The following is a 20,280-nucleotide window of genomic DNA, read 5'->3' on the forward strand; positions in this document are numbered from 1 at the left end:
GAGTATTTCTATAAATGTAATTTGTAGTGCTCTTTAATCCTGTTACCAAGATTTCCCATTTGCCCAGTCTCAACAGAGAACCAGAGAAATTTATAATCTGCTTCTCTGAGCTCTGATCATGCACAGCTCGTGCACTCAAAAACTTTCATTCAAGTTCCATTTATAAATGTATAACGAGACTGAAGCAGTCCCCACTGCACCAGCAGAACCTTACAAAATCTCCTCAGGTGCTGTGGGTCAAAATTGGATTTGTATTAACCTGGTTAAGATATTTTGCTGAGGTCAGTTCCACTGCCCAGCAAAAGCATGAGATTCAGAGTAAGTCTGCAAGACTGCAGCATGTGGGATACCACAGGGCAGCCTTATCTTTCTAGTCTTTCCCCCTTTTCCATATTCAGATGAGAATAAATCCCAGTTTGGATTTTACCAATCCCAGTTTGGGCTGCTGCTAGATAACAGAGCAGGGATGCTCAAGTCTTGTGACTAGCCAAGTTTTGGAGCCACAGTGGTCCAAAGTCTTTGGTGGTGAGAGAAGGTTTGTATCACCAATTTTACAGCCCTCCTTGCAAGTACTTCTACCTGAAGCACAGAGGTGGTTGTATAGCTCAGTGCTACAGACCAGCCAGACTCTGGAATCACCAGTTCTGCCTTCCCTTTTTTTCATACAATATCAGATTTGTGTACCCTGGGACAGGCGCAGTTATAGGGCTTACACGTGCTTTCCTTGTAGTCACCCCAACTTTACCCAAATGTTGTGATGGCAGACTGTGTGGACTTGGTCAGTAAATGGTGCTGTGAATTAGACAACCCTGCTTTGAACTAATATACTTGAGTTTCCTGAGATTTGAGTTAGCTGCTTAAGTAAGGACATTAAGGGCTTTTCTAATTAATAGCAAATGTTCCATTACATTACAAAATCAGAAAACAAGACAGAGATCTGGAAAAGAATTCAAAGACAGTATAAACCAGATGTCTCTAGGCAAGACCATTACACTTAAACATAAACATCTCTCTGCACAACTCATGCACATTTTTACAGTGTTACCGACTCAACAGTTCCAGTGCTATTCCATATCCCAGAACTATACACTTCATGAGATACAAATGCAGCACAATCAGCCAAGGGAAAAACAGGGTTTGTTTTATATATTCAGCTATGTGACTATCAATGGACAAGTTTGAACTGCCAACCAAAATTATGGAAACTCTGAGAATCAACCATTCTGTCTGTTCAACCCACTTCTCAGCCACGGGCAGAATGAAGGCAGATGGGAACACCCCAGACCTTGGAAATCCCAATAGACCTTACACATTGTAGCTTAATTTTATCCGAGCTAATTTTGGGTTTCTAATCCTTACACATGGGACAGAGCTGTTTTTCCCACCAGTCTGAATCATCCACTTTGAAACTATTACATCTTCCTCTCCTCCACACTCCCCACAGATAATGGGAAGACAAGACTCTTCCATACCTAGTGTAACAGAATTACACTATGCCCTTTCAAACAAGTAAAAAAAATGCTTACATGGGCAGAGATTTTTTAAAAAGTCCTCAGTCACTTTTACTGAAGTCTCTCAGCCAGCTGAAACAAAATAACGTAGCTTAACACAATTAGGACACTACCAGAATTAGGCTAAAACAAACCCCAACAAACCAAAGAATCCCCCCACCCCCAAACAATAACAAAACCCAAACAATTTCATACTCCTAGAGTCCAAATAACACCAGCAATAGCAGAAGATCCAGAAATTCCTGCAGCACAGTGAAAGAAAGATTTGGGAGGCTCATTAGTATCAACTCTTCCAAATTAAAGCCTGAAAACACCACATGCTGCTGGTTAAGGATCCTTGGGATTTCCTAAGCAGAGTGAGAACATAAAACTTCTAATACTTAAAAAATCTTGGAGTGAAAATTAAGGTACCATATAAGCACTTTACAGAAGTGGGTAATGATATGTCTTTCCACAGACAACAATAAATGAGAATGCCTTTTTTTTTTTTTTCCCCAGACATCAGAGAATGGCAGACCTGGCACTGGAAGCCAGGTGTTTCATTTCCCAGACCAGTGGTCCCATCATCCAACCATCCTGATCCCAGTGAATTTTATGAACATATTTTGGTGGGCACACCATAATGTTAACTCTGCTTACTATCCTATCCTATGTGCATGAATTATACACTACAGTAGTGATTTAAAAAAAAATGGTAGGTTCAGAAACTCATAAAAACTCTGAAATCACTTTTTTTTTTTAAATCAAAAGTGGGGTGACATTGCCAAGTTTCTAGTGACAAATAATTCATTTTTTAAATTAGGACAATAGGAATTAGAAAGCTTGTTTTGAAACAGTAATTGAGAAGAGACATTTCATTCACATAAAACCACAAATGCACTAGTGATTTTATCTCTGAAGCAAAACCACAGAGGGAATGGAAGAAAAGCTTTTATTGTTGTACTGCAATGAATATGGAAACGATCTTTTTACCTGTTGTAGACATTAAAATTTAGTAACAATGTTTTGGAAAATGTGTAGTAGGTATTAAAGTCAAGATATTTCAATCTGTCCTCACTGAACAGAAGAACAAAAAGAGCTTATGCAGCCCCTCCCTCCACCAGAAACCAACAAAAAAGGCTTTATAGATCATCATTCCACATCTTAAAATACTTTAATGCAGCAGCTAGTGTACAGGAGAAAGAAAACTAAAAAGAAACAGAGGTATCTACAAGCTACACTGAGCACTACTGTCCAGAAGTGTACATAGAAGGGAGCTGTACATTATTTATAGTTAAGAAAGCAGGACCTCAGATGGGAATTGAAATATTAGATACAGCTTATTTTAGTTCCAACTTGTTCACATTTCATGGAAGCCATGCCCTGCAGTAATTTCAGAACACCCTGTTTTCTTTTATAAATTAATCATAGTAATGTGCTCTGCTGTCAGACATCATGGAAATACCAGACCAGCTGACAAACAGAATTCTTACCCTCATTTTCAAAGATGACCAAATTAGTTCTTTACAAAGAACCTATCACTTGATAAAGATACATCTGTCACTGTATGTAAGAGGTATGTTTGGAAATGCAACCTATATTTTAAAAAACCTATGAAACTTGTGCTAATCCAATGTACCTAACGTTATTTAAACAGGAAGCAAAGCCTAAGACATGAAGGATCAGGAGTGGTGTAAGGCTGATGAATGCTCCAGAACTGAGAAATTACTCAGGCTGGATGGCTGATCTCTAGCCCAACCTCATACTCACAGTAGAGGCAAGGTTACTTAGGACTTTTTGCACAGCAGGGTCTTGAAAACCTCCATGGATGGAGAATGGATGTGGTAACTACAGAATATATTCCATTTAAGTAAAAGCTTCAAGTGTCTTGGGAATACTTAAATTTCAAATTTAATTAACTTACAGTCAGACATACACAATGACACCATACAGTAAGCAAAAATGGTACTAAGCTGTGCAGAGGCATTAACTGGTGAGGGCCACCTTACCTTACTTCAATACCTATAAAAGAGAACTAAATTGAACGAATGATATCTGTAAGTAGGAGTAAACAGGATGGTGCTGGAAATATCAGTGAAGGATGAGAAACAGTATGAAAGTCTGACAAAGATGGTTTGGAAATTAAAGGGAATTTAGTAGAAGGCTGGATAATGTAAAACAGGATGATACCACACTAGAAGTGAACTAAGCTGCAGGAGGGCCCTGAGGGAGGCACAGAGGGAAAGCAAAGCAGCAGGAGAAAGAACTGTGCATTTATGAAAGGAGTCATGTTTGCAATCAGTAAGATGACAGGTCTTGTGTGCAGCTCAGGTAAGAAGCCATCTGGAATAATCCACTCAGTCCTGAGAAATGGAGTATCAACACAAAATGAGATACTGAGGGAAATTCAGAAAAGTACAATGAGCAGCACACAGCCACTGACCAGACTGCTTTGCATGACCATCTACCTACTCTCAAGTGCTATTTCCATCACTACAGATTTGTACAATTTTGAGGCATGTGAAGTTGAGATGAATAATCTGGGTAAGCAGCAAGGAGCATGAGCAGCTAATTCCAGGGTATGGATCCAGTGTGAAAATGCATTTTGGGTAACAAGAACTTAAATACAGGGGAGTAAGAAAGGAAAGTATGATTTTTTTCCTGACTATGTGACTGTGTTCAGTTCAACAATCTCCCAAGAGACATTTTAGAGTTTCCACAATCTAAGACATGTTGAAGAGTTGCAAAATGTTCTGAAATACTACACGGTAGTAGTAAACAAAGATACACATAAGGTATACCAAGCCAGTAGTGTTACGACTAGAACAGAGAGAAATCCTGCTCTAACAGTGACAGCCAAGCAAATAATATCTGTACCACTAGTGTTCTATGAAAACTTTAAACTTGTTCTTGCATTTAGTCCTCTTCATCTCTTGTCTTTGGAACATAAAAGTATATCTGAAAATAGAAGAAAAGAAAAAAAAAAAAAAGCCCAACACAAAGCAAAGTATGGAATTATTCTTTCCCTAAAATCCTTAAAAAATACAACTTAAATTTTGAACAAAAAAAACTTCTCAGCACAACTTGATTTATACCAACAAATCTTCATTACTGTATTACTACTTCTTACACATAAATTAAGAGCTTCTCTTCAAACATATCTCTGGTAAGAATAAAATAATTGTGCCTGAATTCTTTAGAAGAGTCACACTCATCATAAATGAGCAACACCACAGGAAAGCCTGTAAATCCATTAATCGGATAGCCTAGTACAGTTTTGATTGTCATTCTTAGAATGTTGCTTTAGGTTGGCATTATTCTGGCTCACCATGAAGACACCCTCTGAATGCCTGCCCATCTATCCTCTTCCCTTCCTACTGTGGGGAAAGAGGTGAGCAACCAGATGGGGGCTTGGCTGCCAGAGGAGTTCAACCCACAGCAGTGCTCTACAGCACTGAACAGCACAGAACATTCCCAGGTGAGAGAATCCACCACAGTGCACTTTGAGCACTCTGACCCTCTCCCTTCTTTCAAACACACTCAAAAGACTAACTTCATGTTAGTATGTGACTACAGCAAGAATAACAAAAGGGACAAAGGAGTAAGTAAAAGCAGGAAGTAACAAAGTCTAGTTGGGTTTTTTAAAACCTACCTAAATTTAAGAACTGAAAATATGTGATAATCAAGCATGTCAAAATGAACTTTCCAAAACCTAAGTGAGATGTTACGTAACTCAGCGAAGTACAGAAAAACATTCTGTGCCAGAGAAAGAAACTTCAACAATCATCTAAAAATAGTTTTTTAAAAATGAGGGAGTTCACTTCCAAATGAGTGATTGTGACTTTTCTGCTTTCATGCTGGCTGTAATCCAGCTGAGCAAGAAAGAGGTTTGTCTTCGCAGGTCTGGCTAATGCACAACTAATTTCAGAGAGAAAAGTGAATTTGAAAAGCATAGATATCAGCCTGTTCCTTTATTCTGTAATGTCCAGAACACAAAATGACTTATGAGTATAGCACACGGGGGTCACAATTCTAGCTTTTTAGAACTCATCTGAAGTCAGTTTTAGCTCATCCAAAACACTCTTTCTTTCATAGAGAAAACTGACAAATTTCTCCCAGATTCTTTACAATTAAACCTCTGGTTTTTTATGGGAGCTCTAATGAAGAAAAAACACTAATGCAGGGCAAAACCAAAAGCAAAGCTAACTGCCAAACCATAGAGGAAGCCAAGCAAAGTCTGCTTTGGAAGCAAGCCCTGGAGACTATACGAGCACAAACCTTGGTTCTTGATCAAGTCGTAACTGTCCTCAATCAGCGGAGCATGTCCCCAGAGCAAAGCAGGAATGCTGTCACCACTGTCAGAGAATGACAGCATCTTTCTCCTTCTGAAAGGCTTTTCCAGAATGGGACTGTCTCAACTGAGATACTTCAATGAAACACCTATTTTGTCAGTCCTCACGACCATCCTTTATGAGTCCCATGGAAAATCAGTGGGTCACGGTTTAAGCAGACTTCCTTGCTATCACCACCTCCTCCACATACTCTCATACTTCTGTGCTGCTAGTTCCCACCTGCATTGTGTTTGGAGTAAGTCAGACACAGAACTGCCCACTTGTGCCTTCTGTCCACATCACTCACCAGGAATGTACCCATGATCTCTCCCTTTGCCTGAACTCTATCTCTCCTGGAGTGGGAAAGGTAGAACCATCCTTTTGGCAACACTCATCAGCAAGACAGAAGGTCTCACTCTGCTTGCTTCACAGCAAGATTCTTCCTGAAGTTTCTCTCCAGCATCTTTCATTAGTGTTAAAGACCTGCTTTGTACCTTTATCACCTAGACTGTTCCCCTAATTCCCCCAGGATACTTAAAACAGCATAGAAAAACCCTGTTGTCTTCACATCCTAGCCTGCACCACCTCTCAGAACATCTCCACCATCTCTGTGGTGAATATTTTGATACTGTCTTCACCGATGTTTTATTCGGGTACAGAGCTCCACAGGGAAGGATTCATTTTTGCCTGGTTTTTTAACTACTGAAGCCATACCCTAGAGGAAGGAAAAAAGTGATCACGTGGGTAGGGCTATATCAGATTTCCCCACAATTCAGTCTGAAAATTTACAGTGTAAAAATAAACACAGTGTACCCAAATTCTGAAAAGCAGAATGTGGATCCTAGTGAGAAAAGACAAAGTCTGCAACTAGGGCTGTGATCTGTCACTCCTGGCCTCCAGATGACTGCTTATGCTTCCCAGAGTATCCCGCCCATAGGGAGGTGAAATTTATCCCCCGAGTCACAGACTATGAGAATAACTGAGTTGGGGGTGTTAATAAAAGAGAGTCAGAGAGAGCATGAGAGCAAGCAAGAGTGCCAAGATGTGCATGCCAGCATCTCCAGGCACAGTGTCCCTGTGACAGCTGTAAAACATGCAGTGAGTTCACAAAAGAAAGAGGAAGAATGCACAAGGGGAAGGTCTGCGGACATGGCTGAACCTTTAGGCAGCACATAGTAGCTCTCATTGTTCACTCTACTATAGAATTACACAATGACAAAGGGGTGGAAATGGAGGTCTCCAAGAGCAACAATAATTTGTATATTTTGGCTGGAAGTAGAGAATTTACCACACTGGAGCAAAAAAGCAACCTGAGGCGTTTAGCATTGATTAAAACCCTGCACTTGAGAGGAAAGGAGGACAGTAAAATTTATACAGTCAATTAAATACTCTGAATGGAAGATTAAAACTATTCCTTAGTCCCTGCTGTAACTGGGCTGAGGTAACCAGTACCACATAATCTAATATTGACCAGGATTAGACAATGTACTGATAAAAATACGAACACCTGTGTCCCATCTGTGCAACAGCTGTCCTTGTAATAGCAGTGAAGGAACTGAATAATGCTTCTGAACTGCTGTCACTGCTGCAGTAAGGTGGAGAACTTACTTAATAATATCCTGAGTGGCAAATGGTGAGTGTGACTTCTCTAGGTCCAGAGTGGCAAAGAGTACTGTACTCATCACACCTCCCACACTAATTCTGAGTTTGAAAAACCCTCCTTTAACAGGAGGAAACAAAAAGACAGGTGGTGGCTTCTTCTCTAGGCGTGAAGTTTTAGTTTATACTGATTCATACAGGATGGATACAGTGCTAGTGTAAACCAGCCCACACACTTCCAAAAGGAACTGTGAAGAAAACCCCAAACAAACAAGTTCAGACATTCTGAAAGGCCTGCACCAATAAAACAGCAAGCTAGATACAAAACAAAGCAAGAGGTGTTTGCAACGTTACTTACACGATGCCAAGGAAATCCATAATGAAGGAGTCCACTGTGGTACAGTTTTCTTTTACTGTAACTACTAAAAAGCCTTCAAATGTAAGAACAAGGCCAAAGATTGAAAAAACGAAAAACAAACTCGAAACCAAACCAAAACAGAGATATCTTTGGAAAAGAAAAGATTATTCTGATTTCCCAAGAGCATGTTTTGGAACACAGCTCCCTCCCAACTTCCTCAGCAACAGGAAAGTAGCTAAGCCACAGGGAAGAAGAGGAAGAAGAGAATCCTATACTGTAAATCTTTTTTGGCCGTGACTCAGCCTCCCAAAGCAAGTAACAACTATTTCACAAAACAGAGGTAGTGTTTGCAGCATTCTTCAGAAGCACTGGCCAGCTCAAAGGCTGGACCTCTGAAGCTGAGATCCAGAACTAATCCTGGATGTAGCATGGGCACATTTCCTTACTCCCATAATACTGACAAAAGGTAAGAGTGAAATGCACTGCCCATTTCTCCCTTCTTTATTGTGGACTTGGCAGCAAGATTTTTACCTGTTTGAGCAGATTGTGTACAATCTGTCACAGCAGCACTAAGAGAGGGTTTCAGGATTTTTCACTATTGGCCTTTGTACTGTTACTCCTAAGATGGAAATAAATCAAGTGCATTACAGGCTGCTGGGGCTGACCTGTACTAACATGCACAAGGGCAGACTGGTGAAGTTTGCTTTGTTTTCTAGTAAAAGAATCTAATATATGCAAAGATGCAGAAGCATGTTAAGGCTGTTAAGAATAGCTGTTATGCAATGATTGAGAACTAAAGAGGAACTGTTCATTGAGAAAAAAATTTAAAATATTTTTTACCAGAGAACTTTATTACTGTTACCTGTGGTGACAGAACATTCTGCACAGGCCCTGCCACACACAGAAAACACCTATGTAGTCTCATCTAATTCTAGATTAGAATATGCAGAAACTGTTTCACTCAAATAAAGTGTATTCAGATGTGTGGTCTAAATGCTCATGGTTATTGTGATAAAGTATTATCTCGTATTTTTTATTTGTCTCTAGCTCTTCTATTCTGTCAGGTAGGTTCACATCAAAACACCATTCACAACCATCCTGTATTTGGCATTACCATAAATGTACTGATGTGAATTAAAAGGACTGATAACTGAAAACAGGTCTGATCTTGCAGCTGACCTCTGCCATGTTTCCAGCTGGCAATGAAATTATAATGCAGATCAAAATACAGTGGTATAATTTCTTTGTACTCAGTAAAATTCAGAAATAAGCCTTTTTGAAACATTGCTCACACCCCATTTGCTGCAACTGGTACTTTAACAAAAGTGTCAATAATTATTTGTTAAATGATTACTTTACAAATAAGACATTTTTAATTAAGGAGTTCAAGATGCTGTCTTTATTTCTACTACATAACTGGTGTAGAAATATTCTGAACATTTTCTATGAAATAAGCTTGCTATTGTTTCCCTTGTATTAGTTGTGGGGATGGAGGCGACTAAAAGCTATGGAGAAACTTTCAGATCAAAGGAAAGAACAGATTTACTAGGACATGAGGTTTTGTTTGGTTTATTTTTTAAGACCACAAAGTTTCCCTGTAACTCTCTAGATCCTTCACTGATTTATCCTTCCTAGTAAGTCAAATTATTTCTCATTTTTAAAGTTTCAATGGTCAGCTCAGTCATTTAATTCATCTCACCTGTACATCCTGTATGTGATCTCACTGTTCTTTTGGCTGGAGCTCCCACTCCCAAGATCTCACTGGTCTGAAATACTTGCATCGAGGCCGCTTAATTACGACTCAGCATCACCAGCACTTCTCCATGTTACCTTCATCTACCTCTGACACACAAGGTGGCAATCCCAGCGGACGGCTGAGACAGAGGGTTTATGGTTTATAACCCTGCTCCCAGAAAATCAGCCAGCTAATTAAGCACTCCCATGCTCACATAAACATAAAGGTATTTACAGAGCAGGAAAAAAAGAAATACAGACAACTCATGTTTTAAGTTGTTGCTCCTCCCAGTTAAGATCATAGAGAGATTAAACATGCAGGATAGGATCACTTATTATCCGAAGCCAAGAGCTCTTATGCTGTAACTTAGCTTAAAAAAAGTTATGTTCTGTTCACACCTGGCACCTGAGTCCCCCTAGATACCTGTCCTGTTAGAAAGGGAAAAAAAGCTTTAGTCGCAGAAAATGGCGGGGGCATAAGAGCCGCACACGGCCACCATCCGTGTGGTCTCCTGAAGCCTTACCTGGGTCTCTCATCCTCGCCCAGCACCGAGGAGGCTCCGGGGCCGACGCTCCGAGGCCGCCGCGCCCGCTCCCCTCAGGCCCCGCGGCCGCCCCCGGCTCCCCCCGCCAACTTCCCCTGCCCGCCTCCTTCCCTGCCTCGCCCTTCCCCCGGCCCGGCCGGGCTCCCCACGGCCACAAAGCCAGAGCCGCGGGTCAGGAAAGGCGCGATGCCGGCTGGAACGCAGCGCCCGAGACAGATAAAGTTGTGGGAGGCGGAGACCGCAGGCTGGCGGGAGCAAAGATGCTTTCGTGTTCTGCCCTCGCCATGGGACACAACAACTGCGCTGTTCCACTTTCAGGCGAAAACCAAACCGATAAACTCACCCGGAACAGACCCTTCTTTAACCACGGGGTGTACTTCTGCCTGTGGGTGTTCAGTTGTCCTCAACGGGAAGAGGAGATAGAGGAGCCCCCTCCAAGCCTGCCAGCCCTGCAAGGCTCTTCCCCCACTAAAATCCTCTCCTGCCAAAATCCTCGCAGCTAGTTGTTTCAGTAACTGTGAAAGCCCTTCCTTTCTGGAAAGCCTTTCTTGTTTAGGAATGTGTGTGTGCACGTATGTGTACATACCTGGGAGAGGAAGGGGCAAGAGCTACATGCCCCGGGAAGAGAGGAGTGGCCGACCCGACCCAACAACTGCTCCTTCAAGTGCAGCCTGAGAAAGTGTTGTGCTCCCCAAAGAGCTGCGAAGTTGCCTTTTTCCAACAGGAGGAAAACCTTGCACTCGACCCCCTCCATCTACAACCCTCAGGCTACCCCACATCCCCTGTAGGGCCCAGCAAGAACAGCCATCAACACCCTCTCATCAAGTGTCTGCAAGCACCTAAGTCCAATATCTGAGAGGCATTTTGCATAAATCTACTTCTTTCGGGACATTCTTTTCTCTCAGTACCTTACGCACAGCCTCTGTTTTCTCCAGACACCTATTTCTCCTTCACTTAAAATTTGTAAAGAATGCCACAAAATGCAGCAGAATACTGATTATTTGTGAGACCTTCTGTTTTCCTGTTTCTTTATGAAAGCTCCTTATCCACATGAACAGGAAACCTTGTGGTAATCAGCCTCCTCCTTTTTGTTAAAAACACTGATGCTGACTGCCTGGGAAGCAAAAACAAATCCATCCTGAGTTCAAAGGCATTTCTGCATTCCAGTTGTTTCTCTGACAAGGCTATGTGTTACAGAGCAGCCATTTTTTTTTCAACAGCAAAGCAGCAAACTGCACTTTAAAACCCCCCACACAGACAATAAACAAAGCTTCTCATATCTGCTGCTGGAGAACAATGCCTTTACCTTAATACACTGCTAACTTGTCCCATTAGCAGTGAACAGAGCATCTTATGTCTAACATGATCTGCTATTTTTTAATCAGTGAAGCTTAATGAAGCATTAGCTCCTTTCACACCCTCAGTCTCTGCAGCACAGGAAATACCTCAGCTGAGTCTGTCCCCCTGCTCTCAATCAGTACATGATGAACATGTGACAGCAGGACTTCTCCATTGAGACTCATCTCATATCAATAAGAGCTTTCAGAATGACCCAATCCACAGATTACTTTACGTCTCAATGGTACTTTGCAGACCTTATCTGGAGGCTGGAGAGTGTTCCCATTGCATATCACATTTCCATATTATCAAAAGATTTATTTGCAGGTGCTCACATTTGTAGTAAATTTCCAAGTAACAAACCTACAATAATAAACAGGCATATGCAGCAACAGAACAAAGCACTCTACAGTTCAGCATAAGGTTAGAAGTCACAGGTTAGAAACAGGAGAAAGGGAAACTATTATTTCAATCTAAAATCATGCATATTAACCAGTTTTTGCAGTGCTAAGTATCACTTTGACAAAACAGTGCTATATTATTTAATGAGGCAAATTAAGCCACAGGATTCTTCCATTTCAAGGGGCATCCAGAACATACTATAAGACGTGTCAATGCCCACAGGAAGATGCTCTCCTTTTCTGTGAAGCATTTGAGTTCTTCACCCTAAATCTATAGTTGTAATCATCATTAATGCAAAAATAAGAAACTGTGAATATGTGATATATACATGAAAACTTAGCAACAGAAGACCAATAAAATGAACATGTATCATTGCCATTAGTCAGCTTACAAATGTCACCACATTAAAATCCATTCTGAACACAGTTCAGGTTGCAAATCCTAGGAACACAGCCAACTTAAGCATGTTGTGTATGATCCTTTATATTTGAAAATGCATGTTATTTTTGACTGCTCCGCAAGCCTTTGTCTAGTAAGGCAATTACTATTTTTGTCTCTTTCCCGATGGTTTAGCACAAAACCATTACAAAGCTCTTTCTTATGGAAGGAAACTATTCCAAAGGAGTCAAGAATTTGCATGAGAATGGCCATCTTGTGTGCAAATCATCATAAAAAATCTGCATGAATTAGCCCTGTGTGGCTGGATGATAAATTTCACCACAAGTTTGGTTTGAACGTGAAAGACAAGTTTCAGTCCTGACCTATTTTACTGAACACTGAATTCCCTAAATACATACATTTGCAAATATGGAGTTAAATGCTGGAGCATATGGATACTTTTGTACTTTTGTTCCTGTAACAAGAAGTAATTTGGAAATTTGATTGAACCCTATAAAAAAGGAATTTTGTTCATTACTTCAAGATAAGCAACATATGTAAACAAAACTCAATTATTTGACAATACTTCCATAAATAATAGCTGCTGGCTGTCTTGAGAGACGCAGAGCCTCCTCAGACAGACTGGGTTTAGAGCTTATAACCTTACCACCAGGTGGGTGGTACTGGTAGCCATTCTAGTCTATCCTTCATCATTTCCCTGTAACTGCTCTGTCCCAAAGCTTACTTAGACCCTGCCCCCTACCCCAAGTGCCATACCATGACTGAGCTGTGCATGTCATACATGCCAAGTGTATTTCCAATTCCCTTCTTCATAACTGAAAGTAGCATTCCCCTGTAACCCCGAAGAGCTCTTCTGGTTCCATCATCAAACTGTGGTATTTTAAAAGATGGTTTAGATCATGTGCAACTTCTCAGGATTTACTTGCTTCAGACACTTGCATGCTCAGAAGCTTCCTTCTGATTTTTCCCACCTTTTTTTGTGCTATAAATAAGTAATAAACAAAACAGCTGAATAGAGGTGCTTAAACTGCTTCCTAATACCTGAAGTGAAAAACACTCCCTGATATCCTTGTTTAAGTGTATCCTCAACGAAACAAGGTTCTGGCCAGCATGCTGACATCATGAAACCACTTTAACAAACATGTTTTGAAAGAAACAAAACTGAATCTTCTGGTTCACACCACCAGGAACAATATCAATTCTCCCACTATCAGAAGGAACTTCTGAAGAGAAATAGTTAAAACTTCACATTAACAGTAGAATGAAAGAGCAAAAGCCAATGAGCACATGAGTGTGTGGGTTATGGCAGAACAGCCTCTGAAGCGCTCAGGTTTGGAAAACACTTGACATGCAACACACTGAGGCGTCCTGCCAACCAGTAATGGTAACTCTAAAAGCTGTAAGTAGCTGTAACCACTTCCCCACTTACCCAAAATGTATGTGTTTATAGCTAACAAATAAGTAAAACTGTAATACCACAGTAATCTTCGGGCATCTTGCAAAAGGGATAAGATCAAAAGTAGCCTCTATAGCAAATTTTCATTTTTACTTTTGGCCTTTAAACCTCTTTCCTATTCTTCTAAGTGCAAACTGAATTTCAAACATGTTTTTTAATCATTACTTTTTAAAACTGTATTTTTGTTTCAGAGAAACTAAATTAATATCCATCCAAACCACCCCAAACATCCAGCTAAACCATACAGACAGAACCAGCAAAGGGTGTCAGAGAAAAACAAAATAAAAGCAATAGCTCTATACACAAAGTTTCATTGTATGGATTGCAACATATTCCTCATAATTAGAATACAGTAATCTGAATAATAATCAGAAAGATGTGCTGCTGTACCAAAAACCTGTGTTATGCCCAGTGCTCCTGAATTATATTAGAACAGTCAGCAGCTTCGTCTGACCTATTTATGTTCCCTCTTTTAATGGGCATACCTGATTCCAAAGAAGAACTATGCAGACCATCTGTCAGAAAGACATTTTAAAAATGTTAGGAATATAGAAAAGGTAATAGTGAGTGCAGAGTTTATTAATTATTGCTATTAAAAATAAGTCTTTGCAGTAATTTTTAATAAGCTTTGTTGAGGAAAATTTATATACCATCTCAAATGCATTATTTGTTTGACTAAGAAAAACACCCAACAGACTAATCTTTCTACCCCAGACCCTGCAAAACAGGAGGGAAATCTACTAGTTACTAATTAATATCGCATGACAATCACTCTACCCACAGCAACTCTACCATTTGAATTTTTCCAAATAAAATTAGGCATTCTAAGAGACAGATAAATTGAAGCAGGGCAGTAAATAACTGCATAGAGTGATCCTCACGGAAACCTTATTAAAATGGTAACAGTGCTCTAAAATGCATCCATCTCGGTCTTGTCCTTCTTTGAAAATAATGTCTTCCCTTCCTTCTTGAAAAGAAATGTGCCTGGCAAATCAGTTATTTTTGGGAGGCCACAAACACAGGGAGAGGAGAGCCTTCTCTCTCACAAACATGGCAGACAGCACTGCAGTAATGTTAACCTGTTCAATATGACCAGCAGATTTTAATCTGCGGGACTAAAATCATATTCATGTAAGCTAAAATTTTTTTTTTTCTCAACAATTAGGGGTTCTTTTTGTATTTTTATATCTCTATAATTATGTAACAGTTTTTACATATTTTGTGCATGCAAACTGTCTGAAAACTTAGCCTTTTATCACTCTCTAAGTAATTGTCATACAGACAGGGCTAAACTTCTGCTACTCAGGCCTCCAGATTTGGCCTAACAATGTAAAGGTAAACAAGGTAAATTTATGCCTGCAACCAGCCTTGTAAAAATAAAGGGAGCATGAAGGTTTACCAAAACAAATATAGGGCTACTTACATGTTCCTGAACTACAAAAAGGCCTTATTTTCAATAACACCAAATACATCTGATAAAACTAATCTTTTGGCCAATCCTATACTCCCAGTGATGGAAACAGACTAACAAAACCAGCATCAAAGAAAAGGTTTTCAAGCAGCTGCAGTTTACTTCAAGGTGACCCATCTACTTTGTTCTTAATTCTGTATTAAGAACACAATAATATATAATAGTAACAACATGTTGCAAGTTGTAATACATGTAATATACAGCATACACAATACATAATAATAACATAATTCTGCATAACACACAATTTTGCACTGTGTTTTTATTATTCCTATTTCCAAACCTGACTAAGTGCTACCTCAGTTTAAAACAGGTTCTACCAATTTAGCTTAAGTTAGTCAGGAATACTTGAATTTCTAACACAAAATTCTATATTTTCTATACTCCTTTCATCCCCCACTGATTCAATTCCATGTCATGCAAGTATATAATTTTTAAAGTCCCATTTTCCTTACCACATTGACCTATGGGAAATCTCCTCATGCCCTGGAAAACAGGCAGCTCTATTACACTGTCAGCCACACATGGGTGCAAGATGATTTGGGTGTGTCGGTGATAAACAAGTATGGACAGTGATTGCATGGAACAACTGGTTGCAGTAGAGTCACAGAATTCAAAACCAGAAGAAACAGTGATGATCTAATCTGACCTCCTGCATAACACACAGGCTGTATCACCCCACCTAGCAATTACCTGCCTCTGTGACAAGTTTGATATGGTAACTCACTAACACTGGTTTTGCCAGATCCATTTTGAAACATTCACCTACAATGCTAATTTGACACATGCTGCATCAGGCAGTGTGGATACTGAAAAGCTTTCAGCAAAGAAATTTTCCAGCTTTCCTGCATCCTGTGAAAGTCCTGTTTTCTCACACAGGCTAATTGAAAACAGTTTGAGGTTTTTGTAAACCAAGACTTTATCTAACACAAGCAGAGTCTTGTTATAGTACACTGAAGAAAATATTTTGAAATGGGTGTTGTAAGGGTTAGCCAATCACTCTAAGAGGTGGATGGTCAGAGGACCAATAGCCTTAGCCATTCTAGTGAACCAAGTTATATAAATGAGTCTGTAAGTTAATAAAGGATTCTATTCTATTCTATTCTATTCTATTCTATTCTATTCTATTCTATTCTATTCTATTCTATTCTATTCTATTCTATTCTATTCTATTCTATTCTATTCTATTCTATTCTATCCTATCCTATCCTATCCTATCCTATCCTATCCTATCCTATTCCTTTCGGACTTAAACTCTGTTGTTATTCTCGCTGTCCCCGGTACAAGAGTGACAAGGCAGGTCCTGCACCTCCCAAACACAATTCCCAGAAGACAAGGGGATGTCCTCTTCCAGATCCAGAGATTAGTGGCTCATGTTACCACCCCATTCTGTGCTGACAAGGCAGTCCCTGCTTGCATAAAGCAGCTGGATTAACTCAATCTACAGTGGCGTCATTGCCCATCCAGAGCCTTGTGGAGAGCACCCACTGGATGCAACACCCAAGCATCAGCACCAACAGACACGAACACCAATCCAGCAGCTCTCCAGGCAGCACGGAGCGCCCAGTGCCCTGATTCAGCTCAGGGACTTGCACCCCACCTAAGAATGAAACCCTGGGAATGACCCGGGGTAGTTCCCCGGCACAACTTCCCTGGCTTCCACAAGCCTGGTAACAGCAAGGTATCCCAAAGTGGTAACACCTAAATGAAACAACCCACACAAAAGATTTATTCAGCTTCTAATTGGTTTTGTCATTGTCGGTTAAATTATTCAGATTAACTAGCAGACACCTACCTTTTCAATACAAACATTGTAATAGTTTTATGCTGCAGGCATGTTTTTTAAGTAGAAAGACATTATTTTTTGTTTCAGAGACAAAACCAATTAGATTGACAAGTTCAAATTACTTTGAGTTTTCATATTCTTCTATAAATTTGGGGTTGTACATACTTGAACTTTTATATGATTATTTCAACCAATTTGTTCAACAGCCTGAGCCCATATACAGAAAAATGTACTTAAAATAGTTTTAAACTCTTGTTTTCTTTGGAACACAGGATTTTCCAATTAATTAACTATTATATTTTACAAACCTACATGATTTTTTTTTTTTAGTACGTTTCCAATACCCATCCATGGGCATTCAAGTGAGAAAATTCCAGAAAAACGTTAACTTCTGACTGCAATCTACGTAAGTTCTGTGCTCAGGATTCACTCCTTCAGTATTTATCACAAGTCACACCAAAAGAAAATAAACAAAGTGGTCTACCTCAGAAATCTGTCTTCAAGTTACTTCTCTGTTCTGCCTTTGCAGTAGTAATCAGCAGATCGAGCACTACACAGAAAGCTTGTGTATACTTTGCCTGTCTTCCCTGTCACTGCACAGAGTAAAAACTGTTTGGAAGAACCTGCAGCACTACAAATTCTTTGGAATGTGCAGGCAGAATTTCTGAAGCACAATCAGCATTAGAAAACCCACAGTGCTGTAACTGCACCTTTCAACACTGCACCTTCTTCTTCTGCCTCCTCAGGCAACAACAGCTGAACTGGTTTTCTAACCTTTTTTTTCCCCTGTTGCTATATGACTTGTAAGTTATCTACTGTATTCAGTTCTGACTTATTTATCACAAATAAAACCACCAGTCAAGTTCTAAAATCAGAAGTATTTCTGCAAGACACAGAATGAAACCACCAACTGCCTTTTACACCACAGGTTTTCTTTTTGAGTTACATGTATGGTCTGGATGTTTAATACTGATACAAAACTGCAAAGACAAAACCCGTAACAAAATACAAGGGCTTTTCTTATATTATTGATGTGTAGGTATTGGTTTTTTTGGCAGTTTCCAACCTGAGAACCCTCAGACTGAGGGACATGGTATTTCAGGTCTTTGTGTTCTGGGAACATTTCTGCTTAATTCCTGTTCAACATCAAATTCAATCTGTAACTTTTTGAAGAACATTTTCAGCATTTACCAGAGACATACTGAACTTGTACGTGTGTAATACTTACAAGGTTATAAACTAAAGATGACTGTTGTGTTTGTTCTTTTCCAAACACATTAATCCTTTGGGGAAAACACTGGTGGCTTTTTTTTTTTTTTTTTTTGTGCAGGAATACTGTTTCCATCATTTCAATTTTTATATAAAAATACAGAGAGAGCATACAAAAGCACGTAATCCTTAAGCAAACAGAGAATTGGTTTTATGGGTGAACAGGCAATAACGCTTGAGAGAGAAGTTTCCATCAAAATATTCTGATCATAGGTCACCAATCTAGTTGTAAAATGTTATCCAAGTATTCTTTTAGCTTCTCATTTTTTAAATACTTTTAAGTTGTACTGACTTTATAAATCAATGGCATCACAGTGTTTGTTTTCCACATTTCAGACGGCGAAAAAGTTTTAAATAGATGCATGGTTGAAATAGCAACCTTGTGTGTATGTCAGTATCTCCACTTTAACCACAAAAAAGAAATCTTTTGGTGTTCAGAAAACTTGGCATGTAACAACTCTCTCACTGAAGGTTTTATTTATCACAGGATAAATCAGGTAATGTGGATCACAGCAAATGACTACAGGGGTTTAGCTCAGCTGTTGTGAAAAACAGCCTTGTCTCCTGTCCTTTAGGAATCTGTACTGAAATACAAAAACACTTCTTGTAACAAAACCTGCCACTACATCCGTTCTGAGCTGTGAAAGGAGGGCAGGAGGCACGGCCAGTGGCCCTGACTCACATTCCCAGAAAGTGAGGCGGTGCAGCTCAGGCAGCTCTTCCCCCAAGCCGACTTCTCCTATTACCTCCAGAGTACAAAGCTCTTCATGAGCCATTGGAGCTCACAGCCATCGGCACGAGTCACTCCTGGTTCCCGGCTGCATCACTGTGTAACAATGCAAACGATGCGGCTGAGAAGTTCATTGGATGTCCAGCTGAGCCCGACCTCTTTACACCAACAGCAACCTCACAAAGGCAGCAACAGCAGCTGGACAGTCTCAACCATAAACGCTCACTCTGTCTGAGAGCATGACTGTAAGCTCAAAATACTATCTTTTTTGAATGCTTTTGCCTTTCCCCTAAAAGGTTCACATGCTCTATGTGCAGATATATTGTTGTTACATGTGTATGCATATATATAACAACAATCACATGGTCTGCTCAGGTGTGAGATAATAAAATAATTAAGTAAATTTTGCAGTTGCCTTTTTCAGTATCAAATGTGACCCCTACACTCCTTATTTACTACATTTACTGCAAAGAATGATCCTGAGAGCTTCTGTACCTCTTCCAGATCACTTTTATTCCTGTTGTACAAGTATCACAGAGGAAATGGATTCTAGGCTAAATTTAAGCCTAAATTGAAGCCAGTAATTTGTCACCCAAAACTATTACTGCAAAAAGATTTTCCCATTACAAATAGCCCCACTTTAGAGCTGATTTCTCACAGGTGTCACAAAATTATTCTCTTTTATGCTGTTGCATGAGTACAATTACTGTTACAGAGAAATTTCCCCAATGATTTTCCTCTTACATTGTGTCAAAGCTTTTCACAGAATTATTTCAGTACTTCCATGCATGTAAAATAGATTTGTCTGCACATCCATTAAACACTTACACATACCCTAGCTCCTGAACACATTTACTTCAATAAGCAGTCATATTAACCTTACTTCAGAGTATTTTAATAAACAAACATTTACAGAATCATGCTCCCCTCCTACTACTATCCTTCACCTGAAAAACATTACATCCTGAGTTTGGAAAACAAATAGTTTTTCTACAGCTCTTTGCCAAAATTAAGCTGTGTTGTTATTTTCTTTTATTGCTATGTAGTTCTCATTTACAACATTCCCAGTAGTGTCTGGTAAAATCATTACTGATGGTAAAAGCAGCAACTACTCAGGTTAATATGCATCCAATATGCATCACCTTTTTTAAGTCTTTATAGTGGCTGGGCATTAGTCTGCCTGCGGGAGGTGGTGAGAAAATGCCTTTACATTGCTTTTTAAATTTTGTTTTCCTTCTCTCTTCTTCCACTTCTTCACTTATTAAACAATTCTTATCAGTATCCAGTATTCTTATCAGTACCCAACCATACCGATTCACTGGGGAGGGGCAGAGTAAGAAACAGAAAAACCGTGGCCCTGAGGAAGCACTGT

The 20,280-nt window shown here is 39.7% G+C and overlaps 1 protein-coding gene across 4 annotated transcripts in view; it reads right to left on the reverse strand.

Annotated features, from left to right (window-relative positions):
• Positions 1–20,280, reverse strand: part of MCC (MCC regulator of WNT signaling pathway) — a 183,985-nt gene that overhangs the window by 84,270 nt on the left and 79,435 nt on the right. The window contains exon 1 of one of the 4 annotated variants that reach the window (XM_069002631.1): positions 18,925–18,996. The exons of 2 other annotated variants lie outside the window; for them this stretch is intronic. In XM_069002631.1, the coding sequence (XP_068858732.1) occupies positions 18,925–18,954 (30 nt within the window). In that variant the 5' untranslated portion in view covers positions 18,955–18,996. Of the gene's footprint in view, positions 1–10,036; positions 10,111–18,924; positions 18,997–20,280 lie in introns of those variants that run through there. One more of the 4 variants, XM_069002632.1, reaches the window with a different exon arrangement.

Source organism: Aphelocoma coerulescens (genome assembly GCF_041296385.1).
Source record: "Aphelocoma coerulescens isolate FSJ_1873_10779 chromosome Z unlocalized genomic scaffold, UR_Acoe_1.0 ChrZ_unloc_scaf_1, whole genome shotgun sequence".
In the NCBI taxonomy this organism is placed as follows: domain Eukaryota; kingdom Metazoa; phylum Chordata; class Aves; order Passeriformes; family Corvidae; genus Aphelocoma; species Aphelocoma coerulescens.